The 19,776-nt window shown below is 40.0% G+C and overlaps 1 protein-coding gene across 1 annotated transcript; it reads right to left on the bottom strand.

Annotated features, from left to right (window-relative positions):
• Positions 1 to 1,387: 1,387 nt before the first annotated feature.
• LOC100722675 (splicing regulator SDE2-like) lies at positions 1,388 to 18,276 on the bottom strand. Its single transcript, XM_003462398.4, has 2 exons — positions 17,728 to 18,276; positions 1,388 to 1,700 (listed from the first exon to the last, which is right to left on the bottom strand). The coding sequence occupies exons 1-2, from the start codon at positions 18,262 to 18,264 to the stop codon at positions 1,479 to 1,481; spliced, it is 759 nt and encodes a 252-aa protein (XP_003462446.2). The 5' UTR covers positions 18,265 to 18,276; the 3' UTR covers positions 1,388 to 1,478.
• Between the last annotated feature and the right edge of the window lie 1,500 nt (positions 18,277 to 19,776).

Genomic DNA, 19,776 nt, shown 5'->3' with positions numbered 1-19,776 from the left:
AATCCCATAAAATGAGGCGGCCAGATGTGGTGGAACTAACCTATAATCCCAGCACTCAGAAAGCTGAGGCAGGAGTTCAATGGCAGCATGGGCTACATGAGCTCAAGCCCAGCCTGAACTGCCCAGCGAGACCCTGTCTCAAAAAAAAAGACAGGGCATAAAAACCTGAATAGAGCCAGATGTGGTGGTATACACCTGGAACCTCAGCATTCAGGTGGACGAGGCAGAAAGACAGATGCAAGTTTAGTAGCCAATTCACCCATTCCACGAGCCAACAGAAGCCATGCACGGCTGAAGAGGAGTAGCAGGAAGCCATTTTGCTCTACCTGTGAGTGAACAAAGCCAGGCGGGGTCTGGAGAAGCCAATTGGTCCTTGCTGTGAGCCAACCAGCATGCAGGCTGGGAAACAAGAACACCCCCGAACCTATAAGCAACCGGCTAATTTGGAGGACAGGCCGAGTTGATAGTAAGGGAGGTACCAAAACAACTTAATTCTTGTACTGATTATTGCAGGCCTTAAGGCCAGTAGTCTGAGCATAGATTAAGAGGATAACAGTATGCATTATAGCAAATATAGGGAGGTTTCAGGGCTGGGGATTTAGTTCAGCGGCTTAAGTGCCTGCCTTGAAAGCAGGCAGTCGTGAGTTGGATCCCTGGTACCCATAAAAAGGAAAAAGACAAAAAATAAAAAAAAAAAGAAAGAAAAAATAGGGAGCTTTCTTTCTGTCTCGTTTTTGTAATCCAGTACTGTTCTGCTTTGTTTTGCTCTATTTTATTGTTTTGTTTTATCCAATTTCTTTCTTTTTTTTTTATCCAATTTCTGTTCTGTTTGATTTTATTACGTTCGATGTTATGGGCAGCAATTGTGAAGATAACAAGACATTATGGTAGCCATTGATGATTTCCTATTATCCTGTTTTGAAATCTTGCATTACTTTCACTCTTTTGATTGGCTTTATTGTTTTTTTTTATTCTGTTTAAATATTCTTTCATTACTTTATTTTCATTGGTTTTATTCGGATTTTTTTTTGCTTGAGGGTGTGGACAGCTATTTTGAAGATAAGACATTATTGCAGCCACGTTGATTTCTTATTATCTTGTTTTGAAATCTCATTATCACTTTCATTGTTTTGTTCTGATTAGCTTTATTTTATTTTGTTTGGTTTTATTCTCTTTAAAATTAAAGGAAAAAAAAGGTACCAGACTGGGGAACACAGCAAGTTCAAGGTCAGCCTGTACTACATAGTAAGACTCTGTCTCAAGGTAACAACATATAAATTCTGAGTAGCCCTATATTTAAAACAATGCTCAAAAAGCTTCCTACAAAGACTTTAGGCCCTGTGGTTTCACGTATCAATTCTATAAATGACAAAGAAGACAGCTAGAATTGGGTTATTAAATATGAGACTTTAATATTAATGGTAATACTGGTCATGAGTCCATATGAGACAGGTTACAAGTAAGAATCTATACAGAATTCATTTCTTCTTCCCTTTTACAGGCTTGGCAAATAGCACCGGCTTCATCTGCTCCCTGGCCAGTCCCCTGACGGAAAAGAGCCTGGCTGCGCGCTCCTGCAGCGTGCCTCCACACTTCAGGCCCAGGGCCTGCAGCGCACACTTCAGCTTCTCCAAGCCCAGCAGCTCCAGGTCAGCTGCAGAGCTGAACGCCAGCAGATCCAGACCGTCCTCAGTAAGGCCCTGAGGAAGAAAGGCAGAAGAGACTTAAAACATGATCCTTCTTCTGAATTAAGACTTTGTTCAACTGCTGAATACATTCTATTTTTCAACAGAATATATTTCGATATTTGCCTATCTTTCTTCAAACATTTAAGTGTAAGATTCCAAACTGGATGGGCTGGGGCAGTGCAGGAGATCAAACCCAACCCACCAAGGATGCTAGGCACACATTCTACCCTGAGGTCACATCTCCAGCCAGGACAAGTTCTTATCAGTACTTTTTCATTTTCTGATTTTTCCGGTAAAAAATCTAAACAGTAAAATATACCCAGCCTACCCCAACACTACTACCACAGAAAACAGCAGGAACACAAAACTTTAATTTTAGCAGGGCATGGTAGCACATGCCTGTAATTCCAGTTCTGGGGAAACTGAGGCAAAGGATCCACAAGTTCACGGCCAGTCTGGGCTACATGTTAAGTTCAAAGTCAGCCTGGAATATATAATTTGACCTTGTCTCTAAAGAAAAAAAACAAAACCAAAATAGAAAAAACAAATAAGCTTAGTAAGTTACCCCTGCCTTTTACTCTCTTAATTCCACAATCGCAGAATTTTCTATTCTATAATTGAACAAGTCCAATTATCAGATACCACTTACATAATTCAACAAATTCAAATACATACAATAGATTTACAACTGCTCTATCCACGTAGTAGTTTTACAGACTTTAACACAAAATAAAATATTTCTAATATGCTGCAAAGAATTAAATGGTATTTTAAATGTATTTTTCAGAGGGCTTCTGGGAAGATGGTGGAGCAATAAACGAGTAGTGGGTGTTAGCCTGTGAGACTCAGAATCGCCACTGGAAATAACAACTTGAGGAAGAAACTGAGGCAGGTAGAGCCAAGAGACATAGCAAGAGTTCGAGGGAGAACTGGAGCCAACAGGGAATGAGAAGAGACAGACATTAATTCAAAAAAAGGAGGCATAAACTGCACTTTCTCCCTGACCCCCAGCTCACAGCATGACAGATACAGGTCGGAGAATCTAGAAGCCACCGTGGCAGGAGAGCACACAGGCCTCCATGGATAAACACACCAGTGGAACAGAACAGTAGATGCTATGAGCCACAGCTGCTGGAGAGGGACTCTAGTCCAAGTGTCTGCTTAGCCAGACACTATTTTAGGGAGCATTCAGCCGAAACCAGGACTGAAGAGTGAGGGTTGGCTTCCTCTCAGGGCCCCCGTGACTGAGTAAGGCACAAACTTGGGAGGCATCTGAGGTCAGAAAGCCAAGGTTAGGCTGCCAAGAGATACTCAGTGTGTTGTAGGCTGAGTAACTCAGACCCAAACCCCACAACAGACTCAGCACCCCGCCCTAATCCTCCTGCAAGTGTGCTGAGATCATCCACCACTGATCTGGGCCCTGTCGACCTCATTTTATCTAGCAGAAACAGAAAAGGTAAGTTCTGAAAGAGACACTACTAGAAACACACTGATAAAACAGCTGCTGAAAACTACACACACCACCTGAAGACAATGACACAGAGAAATACCTTTTTCTCTCATCAAATTTTCAACTGTGAGGGGCTAGAGATGACCCTCAGTGGTAGAGTGCTTGCCTTGCATGAACAAGGCCCTGAGGTCACTCCCGAGTACTACCAAAAAATACATAAATAAATAAATTTTCAGTTTTCATCTGTGATAAAATGCCTTTTCTGGAAGAAAATGCTCAGGAGAATATACATTGCCCAAGAAAAGAAGAAAAGGTCAGGCCACAAGCCTACAAAGGCTAGGCTAGCCTTACTGTTACGTGTCAATGGGGGTAGTGGTCTCTTAGTTCATCACTGAGACTCCTAGAATGGTCAGAAAACAGAAAGTCATGAAGAATAGGATAGGGGTCATGTGGTGATTTAACACAAAAGTCTGAGTAACAACAGTACTTATTCTTGAGTGGATCAGGAAGGCTTTCTGTCTTACTGCTCAGAAACATCTAGAAGACAAGGCTTACCATTCAAGGCTGTCCTCATCATGGACAATGCTCCTGCTCACCCATGAGATTTGGAAGAACTGGCTGGAGAATTCCTATGGCCCTCAGTTGAGTTCCTTGTACCTAATACTAAAAACTTCTTAAGTTTTCCTTCTGAAATAAAGAAAATCCTAAAAACAAACAATTGGAGAGCAAACTGAGACGACAAAAAGCCAACTGTTGTTCTCACTTACAGAATGACAATGTTGTCATTTTACAGAACAGTTTTTAGTTCTGAAAATGTTGAGATCTAATGAGCCAGAAGCAGATTCTAGTGGGCTACAGACTCTCCCAAGGATATAAAGAACACCAGAAAGCCCAATTCCTGATGTTTTTTATGGAAGGGGACTTTCCTTCCAAACAATAACCACCTTCCATTTCATCATCCCCTCCTGCAAGCCAAGATGTCAATCTGAATGGTGAGTACAGCATGAAACTATTGTTTCTGGTAAACTAGGCACACTTTATAACTTTTTTGGTGAACACATTAGGAAAATTATTGGTTTTTCTGGTAAATTATGCACATTACAGAACCCATTTTTTATTATGAAAAGGTTTAAAGGGTGGTTTGGGAGGTTTGCAGCGCATTATGGGTATTTCCATTTATTTTTAATGGGGAAAAATAGTCTCAAATGACAACCAACTTGAGTTAAAACTAGCCTTCACAAACAAATTGAGCTTATAAGTCAAGGGCCCACTATAATTAAAAACTACCGACAACAATGATGAAAAAATCTAGACCCTGATGGATTGACTGCTGAATTCTATAAGGAATTTAGAGAGGATCTAATACCACTACGTGTTAAATTCTTTAATGAAGTTGAAAGGGAAGCAATACTCCCAAAGTCATTCCTGGATGCAAATATTACCCAGATACCAAACCCAGAGAAGGATGTAACCAAAAAAGAAAACTACAGGCCAATCTCCTTAACAAACACAGATGTAAAAAATCCTCAGTAAGATACTGGCAAACAAAATGCATCAAGTCATTAAGATTATATACCATGGGGCTGGGGATTTAGTTCAGTGGCATAAGCACCTGCCTTGGAAGCAGGCAGTCATGAGTTCGATCCCCAGTACCGATAAAAAGGAAAAAAAGACAAAAAAAAAAAAAGATTATATACCATGACCAAGTTGAGTTCATTCAAGGGATATAGGGATGGTTCAATATACACAAATAAATATAATATACATTAACAGAATCAATATGATCAACCAATGATAAAAACCATATGATCACCTCAATAGATGCAGAAAAAGCATTTGACACCCATTCATGATAAAAAAAATACTAAAGAAAATAGGACTAGATAGTCTTTATCTCCATCTGATAAAATCATCTGTGACAAACCAACAGCCAACATCATGGTCAAAACTGACAGCTTTCACTCTAAAAATCAGTAAGAAGACAAAGATGCTATCACCACTTCTGTTCAGTATGCTTCTGGAAACAACCAGAGCAATAGACAAGAGAAAGAAATCAAAGAAATAAGAATGGAAAAGGAAAAATTTAAATTATTATTTGCAGATGACATGATGCTTTACATAAAAGACCTCAAACACTTCACCAAAAGACTCCTAGATGTAATAACCAAATTTAGGTCCAAGGATCAATGGAACAAAGATGCAGAAACAATTCCAAATACACTTAGCTATCTTATCTTTGACAGAGGCTATACACCTTTACTGGAATAAAGATAGCCTCTAAAAAATGCCACTGGGAAAACTGGCTTTCCATATCCCAAAGATTAAAAATAGATCCTTATCTTTCACCACATACTAAACTAAAATTGAAATGGATCAAAAATCTAAGTATTGGACAGAGGATATAGCTCAGTGGCACAAGTGCCTGTCTGGCAAGCACAAGGTCATGAGTTCGATCCCTGGTTCAAAAAAAAAAAGCCAAAAATCTAAATATTGAAACAGAAATACTAAACCAAATGTGGTGGCACACACCTCTAATTCCAGCATTCAAGAGACAGGCAGGGCAATCACTGGCTAGTCTGGGTTACATAGTGAGTTTAAGGCCAGACTGAATTACACAGCAAGACCCCATCTCAATAAAACAAACAAACAAATAAACAAATAAATGAAACACAATCAGCTGAAAAAGAAAATAGGTAAAATTCAAGACACGGGTGTAGACAAATACTTTATGAACAAAACCCTGATTGCACAAGAAATATTATAAAGAATCAGTAAGTGTGATCTCATCATATTAAGAAGCAACCCACAGTATGGGAAAAAATTTTAGCAAGTTATTCCTCAACAATTATATCTAGAACATATAAAGAAAAATCAGACTCTTCCCCAAACGTAAAGGCCAGGTCCAAAATTGAAATAAGACATTTCTTGGATGAAAAAGTACAAACAGCAAACAAATACATATAAAAATGTTCAGTATCACTGGTTACTCAAGAAATGCAATTAAAACAACACTGAGATTCCATCATTCTCCAGAAAGATTGGCTATCATCAAGAAATCAATTTAAAAAATGCTGGCAGGGCTGTGGGGAAAAAGGAACTTTTCTCAGCTCTTGGTGTGAGTATCAACTGATACGACCAATATGGAAATCAGTATGGCAATTCCTCAAAAAATTAAAACTAGAAGTTTCTTTTGACCCAGCTATTCCCCTTCTTGGAATCTTCTCAAAAGAGTTAAAAAGTGTTGTACCACAGTGATGTATGCACAGCCACGTTTAATAATGGCTCAGTTAGGAAGAGCTAAATCTTGGAAACAGTCCAAATGTTCATCAACTGATGAATGGTTACAGATGTGCTGGTTTTTTATATATATAGTAGAGTACTACTCTGCCATAAAGAAGGATAATCTTGAGACATTTCTAGGTAAATGGGTGCACTTTGAGACCATACTCTTAAGCAAAATAAATCAGAAACACTAGTTTAAGCAATGTACTGTTCCTCCTATGTGAAAAAGCAAAAGCACAAATAAGGACCAAAATGGATGACAGATACTGAGAAGCAAGAAGAAAATGTTCAAATGGGAAGAGGGAGCTAAAGATGTGCTATATACATGTACCAATTTCCCATTATAAATGTAATCATTATGTACTGCATACATACACTAATAAAAATTTAAATACACATACATATACATTTCTAAAACTATCTCACAGTCATTTTTATTAGTACTGAGGGCTGAATCCACAGGCTTCACACTGAGCTGCATCTTCAATCCTCGTTTTGTTTTGCTTTTATGACAAGATCTCAGTGCGTGGTTCAAGCTGGCCTTGAACTCAGTATACATCTAAGGCTGCTGAATTCCGAGCAATCCTCCTGTCTCAGCCCCCAGAGTGCAAGGATTACAGGCACGCACCATTATGGCCAACTTCAAGCCTTTTCTTATGTTTTGAGACGGACTCAATCACTAAGTTCCTCGGGCTGGGTCTAACGTGGGATCTTCCTGTCTTAGCCTCTCAGAGTACTTGTTACAGGTGTATGCCATGACACTCAGCTTCACAGTAAATTATTATAAACAAATTACGGAGCTCTAGAAACTCACTTTCTTGTTGACTATTAAAACAACCAAAAATAAACTTTGGCTAGATTTTACAAGTAGACTTTGGCTTTGTTATTTATAGTCAAATTCCACCTAAATGTCTTTGGAGACTCACACTTGTTTGTTATGATGATTATACCAAGAATAAAATTTCCACTTTTAACAATGTCAATCAAATCACCTTTTATCATTTCTAAGATGCTGCATGTGTCATGTGCTCTACCACTGAGCTACAACATCCCTAGTCCTTTTTATTTCCAGACAGGATCTTGCTACGTTGCCCAAGCTGGTCAAGCATTTAAAATCTACAGGCTTTAGCCTAATGAGTAGCTAGGACTACAGGTATGTGGTGACATATCCAACACCTTTTATTTTGTTCCTTTATTCACTTTACTAAAACTTCAGTCAAGATAAAGCTACTGTATGCCTGCAACATAAAAACTGGACTATAATGCTAGACATAGTGTGAAAGCCCTTAGCATGCATTATGGCCTGTGTCTACAGTACCCCGCCCCAAAAGCCTTATGCAAAGTTTTTCAGAGTTGGCTGGAACTAAAGTGAGTGACCCTGGGGTTGATTTATGGTACCATGCTAGAATAAAAGGCTCTAGGATTAAGGGTGTGGGTAAGACATAAGAGAGAGGAAGAGGCTGCTCATTTGTCATTTTCTTGCTATTTGCAATCTGCTGTTTTTCCTGCAATGCCCCGCTAGGCTACCATGCCTGCAATCAACCACCTAAGGACTACAGCTAATACTAAATGTAAGCCACATAAATAAACCTTCCCCCCCTTAATTTTGGGTGTCAAACTGCGGTTGGTGGCACACGTTTGTAATCGCACACTCTGAAACTCATGCAAGAGGACTGCCAGAGTTCAAAGCCAGCCCGGGCCATGAACTAAGTTCAAAGACGCCATATTAACAGAGCCAAGGACAAAAACGCATATGGTCATCTCAATAGATGCAGAAAAGCTTCTGACAAAGTACAGCATGCATTCATGATAAAAATCATACAAAAAATGGAATAGATGGTCTTTATCTCAATCTAATAAAAACCATCTATGACAAACCAACAGCCAACATCGTACTAAATGGACAAAAACTGAAAGCTTTCACTCTAAAATCAGGAACAAGACAAGATGTCCAATATCACCACTCCTATTCAATATAGTTCTAGAAATATTAGCCAAAGGAATCAGACAAGAAGTAGAAATAAAAAGAATAAAAATATGAAAAGAAGTTAAATTATTTGCAGGCAACATGATACTCTACTTAAAAATTCCATGGAAGGTTAGCAAAACCACCTCAACAAAAGTAAAGATAGAATTTCAAACCTCAAAGACAAGATTGCAGCTAGTGAATAGGAAAGATCTTTTAAAAATAACAAGGACCCAGGAAATAACAAATCAACAACTGTAAGATGGTGCAAAGAAAAACCACATAAGATTGATAGGTATAAACGAAAACGTGACAACACAAATGATATCAAGAGGCTATTTACAGAATAGCTGAAAATTTCCCAAACATGAGAATGGAAACTGACATACAGATCAGTGAAGCATACAGAACTTCAGATAACCATAACCAAAATAAAACTACACCCAGACATATCATAATCACCATCGCAGAAATCCAACATAAGAACAGAATATTAAAAGTTGCTAGAGACAAGAGACAGATCACCCAAAAAGGAAAGCCTATCAAAATCACAGCAGACTTCTCAACACAAACAATGAAGTCAAAAAGAGCATGGAGTGAAGTATTTCAGATCCTAAAGGAAAATGACTTCCAGCCCAGAATGATGTACCCCAAAAAACTTTCTTTCAAAATAGAGAAATAAGACACTTCCACGAAAAAGAACAGCTGAAGAACTTGATGACCACCAAACGAACCCTGCAAAGAATAGTGAAAGACATTCTAGACAAATATAGGAAAAAACCACTAAGCAAGGCAAACAATTAAAATAGAAAAGTAACAAATCAACAGCACAAAGATAACGTGTCAAAAGTAAACCAATATATAACAGTTATAACCATTAATGTAAATGGTCTCAATTCACCAATTAAAAGAAATAGACTGGCAGAATGGATCAAGAAACAACATCCAACAATATGCTGTATACATGAAACCCATCTAACCCAAAAGGAAGCTCATAGTCTCAAAGGCAAAGGATAGAAAACAATACTTCATGCACAGGATCCCCCCAAAAAGCAAGGGTAGCTGTTCTGTTTGCAGATAATGTGAACTTCAAACCAAGAATGAGCCAAAGAAATAAAGAAGGCCACTACATACTAGTTAAGGGAAAAATTCAAGAGGAAGACATAACAATTTTAAATATTTATGCACCAAATTTGGGAGTACCCAGCTATACAAAATGGATGGAGAAATAAGATACTTCAATGACAAAGAACAGAATATTAACATAAATAAAAAACCAACTAAGTAATAACACAATTGTAACATGAGATTTTTTTTTTAAATTGGTACTGGGGATCAAACTCACAACCCCCTGCTTGCAAGGCAGGTGCTTATGCTGCTGAGCTAAATCCCCAGCCCCTGTAACATGAGATCTTACAACGCCATTTACAAGAAGGGACAGAGCAACTAGACAGAAAATCAGCAAAGAAATAACAGAACTGAATCACACCTAAGAACAAATGGACTTGATAGACATATACAGAGAGTATTCTATCCAACAAAATCAGAATATATATTCTTCTTAGCAGCACATGGAACGTTCTCTAAAACAGACCATATACTAGTCCACAGAACATGCTTAAGTAAATGCAAAAGAACTGAAATTATCCCATGCATGTTATCGGATCATAGCATCATAAAACTAGCAAATAATGACAAAAGAAACTGCAAAAACCCCACAAACACATGGAAATTGAATAATATACTCCTGAGCAATCAGTGGGTCACAGAGGAAATTAAAGAAAAAAAATTAAACAATATTTGCAGGCAAATGAAAATACAAATACATCTCACTGGAACCTGTGGGATACAATGAAAGCAGTCCTCAGAGGAAATATATTGCAGTGAACTCCCACATCAGGAAAACAGAATAAATATAAATAAACAACCTGATGCTATGCCTCAAACATCTAGAAAAAAAAGAGCAAGTCAAGCCCAAAGCCAAAAAAAGAGAGAAAATTATGATGGTCAGAGCACAAATCAATGCAAGAGAGACTAAGAAAACAATCCAAAGAATCAAGGAATCAAAAAGCTGGTTCTTTGAAAGAATAAATAAAATTGACAAGCCTCTAGCCAAGCTTATTAAAAAATGGAAAGAGCAAACTCAAATTCATGCAATAAGGAATAAAAAGGGTGAAAGCATTACAGACCCTGTGAATATAGAAAATCATCAATACCTATTTCGAAAACCATACTCTCATAGGCTTGATAACACAGAAGAAATGGACAGATTCCTAGAAACATATGAAGTACCAAAGTTGAGTCAAGAAGATGTAAAACTGCTGAATAACCCAGTTTCAATTAATGAAAATGAAAATGTAATTAAATCCCTACCAACAAAGAAAAGCCCAGGTCCAGATGGATTCACTGTAGAATTCTATAAGAAATTCAACACTCCTCAAACTCTTCAATGAAATTGAAAGGGAAACTATTCTCCCTAACTCATGCCTGGAAGCAAACATTACTCTAATACCAAAACCTGAGAAAGACCCAACCAAAAAAGAGCACAACAGGCCAATCTCCCTAATGAACATATAAGTAAAAATTCTCAATAAAATTTGAGCAAATAGAATTCAGCAAAACATCAAGATTATACACCACGACCAAGTGGGATTCAGCCCAGGAATACAGGAATGGTTCAACATACGCAAATCAATAAATGCAACCTACCATATCAACAGAGCCAAAAATAAGAACCACATGATCATTTCTATAGATGCAGAAAAAGCTTTTGATAAGGCCCAACACTCATTCATGATAAAAATCTTACAGAAAATTGGAATAGATGGTACTTACCTCAATAAGATAAAGGCCATATATGACAAACCAACAGCCAGCATCATATTAAATGGCCAAAAACTGAAAGCCTTTACTCTAAAATCAGGAACAAGACAAGGATGTCCCTTGTCACCACTCCTATTCAATATAATGCTAGAAATACTAGCTAAAGTAATTAGACAAGAGAGAAAAATAAAAGGAGTAAGGATAGGAATAGAAGAAGTTAAATTATCATTATTTGAAGATCACATGATACTCTACATAGAAGATCCCCAAAACTCCATTGAAAGGCTCCTAGGTATAATAAATAAATTCAGTATTGTAGCTGGATACAAAGTCAACACTCAAAAATCACTGGCATTCCTATACACTAACAACAAAACCACTGAGAGAAATAAGAGGAGCCACACCCTTCATAATAGCACCCAAGAAAATGAAATTTAGGAATTAATCTAACAAAAGAAACAAAAGATCTATTCAGGGAAAATCATAATACCCTGAAAAAGAAATCAAAGAGGATCTAAGAAAATGGAAAGACATCCCTTGTTCATGGATAGGAGGAACAAACGCTGTGAAAATGGCCATTCTCCCAAAATTGTTATACAGATTTAATGCAGTCACAATCAAAATACCTCTAGCATACCTCACAGATCTAGAGAAATCATTCCTAAAATTCATCTGGAACCAGAGAGACCTAGAATAGCAAAGGCTATTCTAAACAACAAAGGCAAGGCAGGAGGCATCACAATCCCTTACTTGATGTTATACTACAAAGCTACTGTAATAAAATCAGCATGGTACTGGAATAAAAACAGACCTGAAGATCAATGGAATAGATTAGAAGACACAACTACAACTACAAACACACTTGAAAGAGTTGCTGGCCCAGACCGGACACTTTAACCAGGAAAAAGCCGCAGCCGCTGCCTCCCCCGCCCCTATAGACTTGCCTGTAACCCTATACCCCCATCCCTGTAACCCTGGCGCCAAAACGTGTGCCAATGAAATACCTGTGCATCTCTAATGGCCTTAGGGCACTGCCCTAAGCTTAGGCTGTTTATATTCCCCCACGCCACGTGTCCGAGAGAGAGAGCGCCAGATTCCAGCGGCCAGTGCGCCAGTCTCCTCTCCCCGAGTTCCCGGAATAAAGGCCTCTTTTGTCTTATACTCCTCAACTTTTGGAAGCATCTTTTATCCTTTGAAGACAATCCTATCAACACTCAGCCACCTTATCTTTGATAAAGGGGGCCAACACGTCAACTGGAAGAAAGGTAAGTCTTTTCAATAAATGGTGCTAGAAAAATTGGTTTTCCAATATGTCGAAAACTAAAACTAGACCATGCCTATCACCATGTACTAAACTAAAGTCTAAATGGATCAAAGATCTAAGTATTAAAACAGAAACACTAAATTTGTTGGAAGACAAAAGTAGGTAGAAATCCTGAAGACATAGGGATAGGTAGAGAATTCATGAACAAGAATCAAACCCCACGCAAAATACTTCACAGAATCATCAACTGGGATCGAGTCCTAGTAAAACAATTTTTGCATGTCAAAGAAATCTCCAGCATAGCTAAAGAAAACCCAGATAGTGGGAAAAAAATCTTAGTGAACGGTCCCTCAGACAAAGGACTTCTATTTCGAAGAGATAAAAAATTATTTAAAAAATTCAGATCTCCAAAATTCAAAGACCCATTCCAAAAATGGGCATCACAGTTCTCAGATGAAGAAATACAAATAGCAAATAAATACATGAAAAAATGTTCAGCATCATTGGTCATTAGAAAAATGCAAATTAAAATAGCACTGAGATTCCATCTCACTCCAGAAAGAATGGCCAGGATCAAGAAAACTACCAATAACAAGGCTGGGAAAAAGGAACTCTTCTGCCCTGTTGGTGGGAGTGTAGACTAGTACAACCACTATGGAGGTTAGTCTGGAGATTACTCAAAAAGCTGAGATTGGAGGTCCCATTTGACCAAGCTATCCTACTTCTGGGCATATTCCCAGAAGAACTGAAAACATCATACCGCAGTGATATATGTGCACCCAGGTTTATAGCAGCACAATTTGTAATAGCCAGATCTTGGAATAACCTAAATACCCATCAACTGAGGAATGAATTTTTTTAAAACTTTTTATCGGTACCAGGGATCGAACTCATGACCACCTGCTTCCAAGGGAGGTGCCATGCCACTGAGCTAAATCCCCAGCCCCTTGAGGAATGAATTTTTAAAATGTGGTATTTTTAACAATCTGCTATAAAGAATGATCACATTGAGATATTTATAAGTAAATGGATGCAGCTCAAGACCATCCTTGTAAAATAATCAAATTCACATGTGCAAATACTGTATAGCATCCCTAGTATAAGAAATGGCAAGAGTACATAAGATACAAAAAACTCAATAATTACATGAAAAGATAAGCATTTGCTTAAAGGGGAAAAAATAATATCTCAGGGAAAATGAGGAAAAAGAAAAAGGGAGGGAAAAGAAAAATGTCTAAAATTATATAAACACACAGGACAGCTAAGATGATTGTGCTATAGACTCTAAGATCTTGAAACAAAATAGTTAACATTTATAGGATTGGAACAATTGTGCTTATTATTGTATAGCGATCTGAGGAACTCTTGAAGATTATTATGTAAAATAACAACCATAGTTATGCTCATACCACCTTGTTTTGAAGGCCTGTATTGTCAGTGTTCTGGGCTCTTTGCTATTGTTGTTCATATGCCTCATTCATCTCAATGTTTTTCTAGGAATTTATTGTGTTTTGTCTTCATTGGTTGTTTTTCCCTCTAATACAGAAAGGATAGGTATACATGCAGAGACTCATGCACACGTAGAACTTCTAAAAAGTATGAGGATCAATAATATAATGTACAATGAAATGAACAGCTACTCTAAAGTAAAGACACTAAGGTACTCAGTGCTGATTCCATAGGGTCACGATGTGAAATCCAGCTATACTATTATTCTTTGTTCACAGTGAGTTTAGTCTGTTTTGTTTAATTTCAATCTACATGAAAATATGAACAACTAGTTTGAAGAGAATGAGACACATTATGGTAGCCATTGTTGACTTCCTCATTGTCTGGTCTTTTTTTTTTGGTCTTTTTCGTTTTTATTGGTACCAGGGATCGAACTCACGACTGCCTGCTTGCAAGGCAGGCGCTTATGCCGCTGAGCTAAATCCCCAGACCCTCAAATAAAAAAAATTTTTTTTTGGTCTGTTTCGTTTTTATCAGTACCAGGGATTGAACTCACAACCGCACACTTCCAAGAAAGGCGCTTATGCCGCTGAGCTAAATCCCCAGACCCTCAAATAAAAAAAATTTTTTTTTTGGTCTGTTTCGTTTTTATCAGTACCAGGGATTGAACTCACAACCGCACACTTCCAAGAAAGGCGCTTATGCCGCTGAGCTAAATCCCCAGACCCTCAAATAAAATTTTTAAAAAATGAGTTATGTTGATATATAAAACTTGAAGAAAAAAAATGTTGCCAAATTCCTAACAGTTTCAGTATAACTGAAAAGTCTAAATACAAAGTCTCCTTTGAGATTTAAGGCAAACTCCACTCTGAGGCCCTGTACAAATGAAAGCTAAACATTCCCAATGTACAGCGGTACAAGATAAACATTTCTACTCTAAAAGGCAGAAAAAGAGGGGGAAAGAAAGGAACAGGACCAACCAAGACTAAAACTCAGCAAGCAAACATTCAATCCCATAGTCCTATGTCCAAGACAGGGGCAATCAGTGGCGAGATGTGAACCCAGGGCCTTGGGCCCTGCTATTAGTGCACCTCAAGCTCTTCTCTTGAGCCAGCTTTGTGTACTTCTTGTAGCTCTCCTGAGACATTCCACCTTCCTGGCTTTTCCAGTGATCCTGGGGTCTTCCCTGCACTTCCACTTCCACACTCACAGCTTCACACACTGTCCTCTCAGGGGCACATGGCCTGGCTGCCAGGCCTTCTGAAATCTAGGCGGAAGCCTCCTTGATCGCACTAAAACCAACACCGCATGGACGACACCATCGGACGCCAACAGGACCAGCAGCGGAGGGCGTCTGCATCTCGCTGGTAGTGGCAGAGGCCTCTGAGTGCCTAGATGCCTCAGCAGAGTGAACTGAATCCTGGTGAATCAAATCTCATTCCCTAGGCTGCAGTCACCTGAAACATGGGACCCTGAAGTGCTCTTCTCAAAGCCAGGTCTTTGGTTCTTGTAATTTTGAGCCTGCAAAAGGGTGTGAAGCCTTCAGGCCATCTTTTCTATTGTTCTGTTCCAAAGCAATACTTACCTGTTTAATGCTAATCTTTTCAGCAACCAGGTTCTCCTCTGCTTCAGGTTTGCAGGTCCCAACTTTATCAGAGCTTCCTTTTTGGCCAAACTCAAAACTTTGTAAATCATTCTGCTGGGCTGTTTGCTCTTGATTCTCAAAGCTGGCTGAAAGCCCCAGCAGTAGCCATGCCACCTCAACATTCAAGTGCCTGTAAATTTTTGCTACCTCTGCCCTTCATTTCAGTTTCCTGCAAAGTCTCTAGACATGAACAAATACAAATTTTCAGCCTGACCACAACACATATGATTTGGAGTCCAAATGCCAATGCAGTCCTTCTAATACAGGCGGCACAATGGGGGTTGGCAGACCATTCCCCCACACTCACTTGAGTGGGGCCACATCCCGGGGCCAATTCTCCTTCCACTATTCTAACATAGGTAGAAAATAAAGTAACAAAAACTCAGAAAATCACTGAAGTTCCTTCCAGCCAGAACACATGAATATTAGATCTCCTGGCCTGACCTTCACTAACCTCCCACCCAAACCTTATAAAAGGTTCATAAATATATGGACATCTCATACATATAATTAAATCAGCATGAGTTCTGGGACACACAGGCTTATTGAAAGACTCTGAAATGACTCAGCACTGTCAATTCTTCTTGCCAATCTCACCTAAAGACCCAATAAAAAGCACCCAGACTAGAGTGTACTTCCTTTAAAACCCAAATGCCTGATTTATGTGTGCTCTGCTTTTTATTTTCCTATCATTCCAGCACCACTTTTCTGTTCCTAACATGTTTTTATCAGCACAGACCTGCCATAAGTACATCTTCTCATGGTCTTCAATAAACGTAGCTGCTTTTACCATTAGATGTGTATTGCAATTCACTGCTCATCTACACAAGAGTCTGGAATCTAGGGATCCACCCTATAATATCATTTCTTTTTTTTTTTCCCTACCAGAGTCAATATGGAGATAGTAACATTTCTTTCCAACAGAAATCCAAGCTCCATCTTTACCAGCATTATTCGCAGCATTCTATCTTCTAAGCTCATCCAACCAGAATCTCCCATCAAGCTGGGGTCACAGAAGTCTAAGCTGGTATCTCCAAATCTTTCCAAACTCTTCCTATAAGGCGTTTCCAAAGGCTTGTGAACTATGTGGTCAAGTACTATCACAGCAACAACCCCACTGTAAGCTACCCAAAACTGCCTTAGTTATTTTTTCTCATTGCTAGAACAAAAACCCTGATACCCGCAAGTTAAAGAAGAGGTTTATTTTAGTTCTCAGTTGACAGAAGTTTTAATTCAGAGTCAGCTTGCTCCAAGGCAGCCAGCATGGCAGTACAGGCACCACTGTGGCACCACTTCAGGAAGCAGAGCAGTATCAAGGGAGAAAGATAGGAGATACCACTTTTCAGGCCACAGCCTCAGTGAGCCACCTCCTCCCAACTTCACAGTTAGCTATCAACTCTTCAGCTGACTACTCCACTGTACAGATCACAAACATACGATCCAATCAATTCCCAAAGCTCCACACATGAGGCTCTAAGTTGTAGATATAAACTGTAACAGACTGAATGCAGTATTTAAGATATCATGATAAATTAAAAAAACAATTGAGTCCTTTTACTCTACAGCAAAGATGTTCTCATCTAGTTAACAATCTTTATTCAAACTGTCTCACATACGGAAGAAAAGCAGTAATTTAGCAACAGGAAATAGAAACACTTGATCAAATCTAAATTGCCACCTTTTAGATACTCTCATGTAGTAAGAATAAGCAGCACTGGTCACTGTGTTCTCTCTTCTTGTCTCTCGCGATAGGGGTGTACTTCTTGTCTCACTCTTACTCTGTTCTGCCCAAACTGATCTGCAGAGCCTCTTTCTTTTCCTACCTTTGATAAAACTTTGGAAGAAAAAAAAAGAATAAGCAGTACCAACTAAACTATAACACATGATATATACATCTGATTTCAGAGATGCTACAATATGAAAAGCATGCATCTTGGAACTGATGAAATATAAAACTCCAGACACCATCTAGTGGCAAATCAGTATAAATTCCAAAGCTTGCAATCTTTTCAGAGAGACAAATTTCATCATCTGACTTTAATATTAAATAATCGTTTCACTAAAAAACTGACTGGAAAAAAAAGCACATTTTCATTCAATGACATCATGGCAGTTATATGGATTTTCTTCTAGACAGTAAACCAAGACAGTAACACTTACTCTGTTTCCTGATGCAGTGTCCTCTACTTTTGCAACAGGGATGGACCCCCTATCTTCTCCAGGAGCTACTGTGGCAGTTCCTTCTCCATCAATCATTTCTTTTGTCTCTTTATCCTTATTCAGTACAGTCCCAGCTGCTACCTCTTCTGCGGGTTCCTGATGCTCTGCCTTCTTTTTCTCCCAGGTCGCCTCTGTTCCTCTAACCATCTCTTCTTGCCTGTGTTCCTCAACAGATGTCTGTCCTAGTTCAGCACACGTGTCCTCTGAAATACACTTTCTAAGGTCAGTCACAGGGTCCTGTTGTTTTTCTGACGACTCAGAGTCTGGTGTCAGTTCTCTTGCCCTTTGAGCCCTGTTGGGATACTCAGCTGCCACTTCAATATGATCTCTGCTGCATTTTGGAGTAGAGAAGCTCATTCCCGAAGTACCAGGTGCTTCTTCACTGTCGTCGTCTGAACTCTCGGAGCTAGACTCCTTGGCAGTTTCCAGTCCTTCCATGCTCAACCTGTCAGAAACAATGCAAAGACTGGACATCATTGATAGCTTCTACAAAAGGTCTAAAATCAATGACCTGTGCCAGATATGGTAGTGCAAGCCTGTTATCCCACACTAGGGAGGCTGAGGCAGGATCATTGTGAGTTCAAGGCAAGCTTGGGCTACGAAATCAGTTCAAGGCCAGCCTAAACTGCACAATGATTTCTATACCACACAAGGACAAGGAAAAAAAAATCTGTGACCTGGTATGGTATGAGGAGGCTGAAACAGGAAGCCTAAAAGTTCAAGCCCAGCTTGACCAACTACCCAGCTGCTACCTTTTCCGTGGGTTCTTGCCTTCTTTCTCTCCCAGGTCACCTGAGCGGATGTCTCTCAGAGTTCAACATGAGTCTCCTGAAATACCCTTCCTAGGGTCAGTCACAGTCACAGGGCTGTTGATTTTCTGACTCTGTTGTTTAGTGACTTACTGTTATGCTTTGTGTCTGGATGTCCAGCTAGCGTCTCACACTGTCATGGTGGGCATTTTCTGAGGCAGCTAAATCTAGACTTTGCAACTGGTTCATCATCTAGTGCTGAGATTGGGTTTGTGAGTGTATAATATACCTGCCCTAAAGCAGGTAACCTCCATATAAAAAGAGGCTTGCTCTTGTTGCTTTTGGTATCTTCCACCAACATGAACTGTTGCCTCTGTGCCACACCACTCCCTGCCTTGGAGCAAGCTGATGATGAACTGAAACCTCCACAAACTGTGAGCTAAATAAACATTTCCTCTTTAATTTCAGGTGTCAGGTATTTTGTCTCAGCAACCCAAGTGCTGACAAGGTCTGGATCACTCCCGTGCTTTCACTTTCCTCCTCACAATTCTCTGGCTGACACTTCTTGCTTAGACAGCCCTCCTCCCGACCCCTCTCCAGTGGACCCCCTGCTTCCTGAACCCTCTTAATGACCCTGCTCCGGCTGACCCCCCCCATCCCTCAACGCTCCGCCTGACTGCTCTTGCTTGACCCCTGCTTCCCCTATCATCCTTCTGAAGCCTCTCAGGCTGACCTCCCTGCTTCCCCTCACTCCTGACCACCTCCGGGTGAGCCCCTACTGCCACATCCCTCCTTCTGACTCCTATGCGGACACTTCCCACTGTCACCAGCCTGTGCCGCCCAGCTTTCCTGGGCTGCCCCGTCGCTGTGTGCGCTGGCGGCCTTTCTCCTCTGCTCACGGGGTGCGCCGGGGCCTTCCCGATCTACCAGCGTGCGACGGTGAACCCCGCCTTCACCACAGTGTGTCTGCCGTCCCCTTCTCGCCTTCTCACCGCTTTGCAGCGGTGGAGTTCAGCCTCGCACTGGCAGGTGCCGGTGACTGACCCTCTCACCATCGTGGGCCGGTGGCCTTCCCACTCTCACCGGCGTGCACCAGGCCTTGGCCGGGTCAGCGGTGTGCACCTCCGGGCTCCCCCTCTCACCAGCCTGCGCTGCGGTTACCGATAAGCAGGGCAAGATGAGAGCTAGAAATACCTGTGTGACATCGCTGAAACAGTCAACCAATTCTGAAGCGTGCTCA

Source organism: Cavia porcellus, unplaced genomic scaffold, assembly GCF_034190915.1.
Source record: "Cavia porcellus strain 051 isolate PalLab524CR breed Dunkin Hartley unplaced genomic scaffold, mCavPor4.1 scaffold_28, whole genome shotgun sequence".
Classification (NCBI taxonomy): Eukaryota; Metazoa; Chordata; class Mammalia; order Rodentia; family Caviidae; genus Cavia; species Cavia porcellus.
The sequence above is the reverse complement of the archived record's forward strand: the minus strand, read 5'-3'. Positions and strand labels throughout refer to the sequence as shown.

Bases quoted from the DNA above. Each gene is read 5' to 3' on its own strand.
- LOC100722675 (XM_003462398.4), bottom strand. From the start codon at position 18,264: ATGATGTCCAGTCTTTGCATTGTTTCTGACAGGTTGAGCATGGAAGGA. The intron at 1,701-17,727 runs GTAAGTGTTACT...TTTCTTCCTCAG, and splicing joins ACACTGCATCAGGAAACAGA to GGCCTTACTGAGGACGGTCT.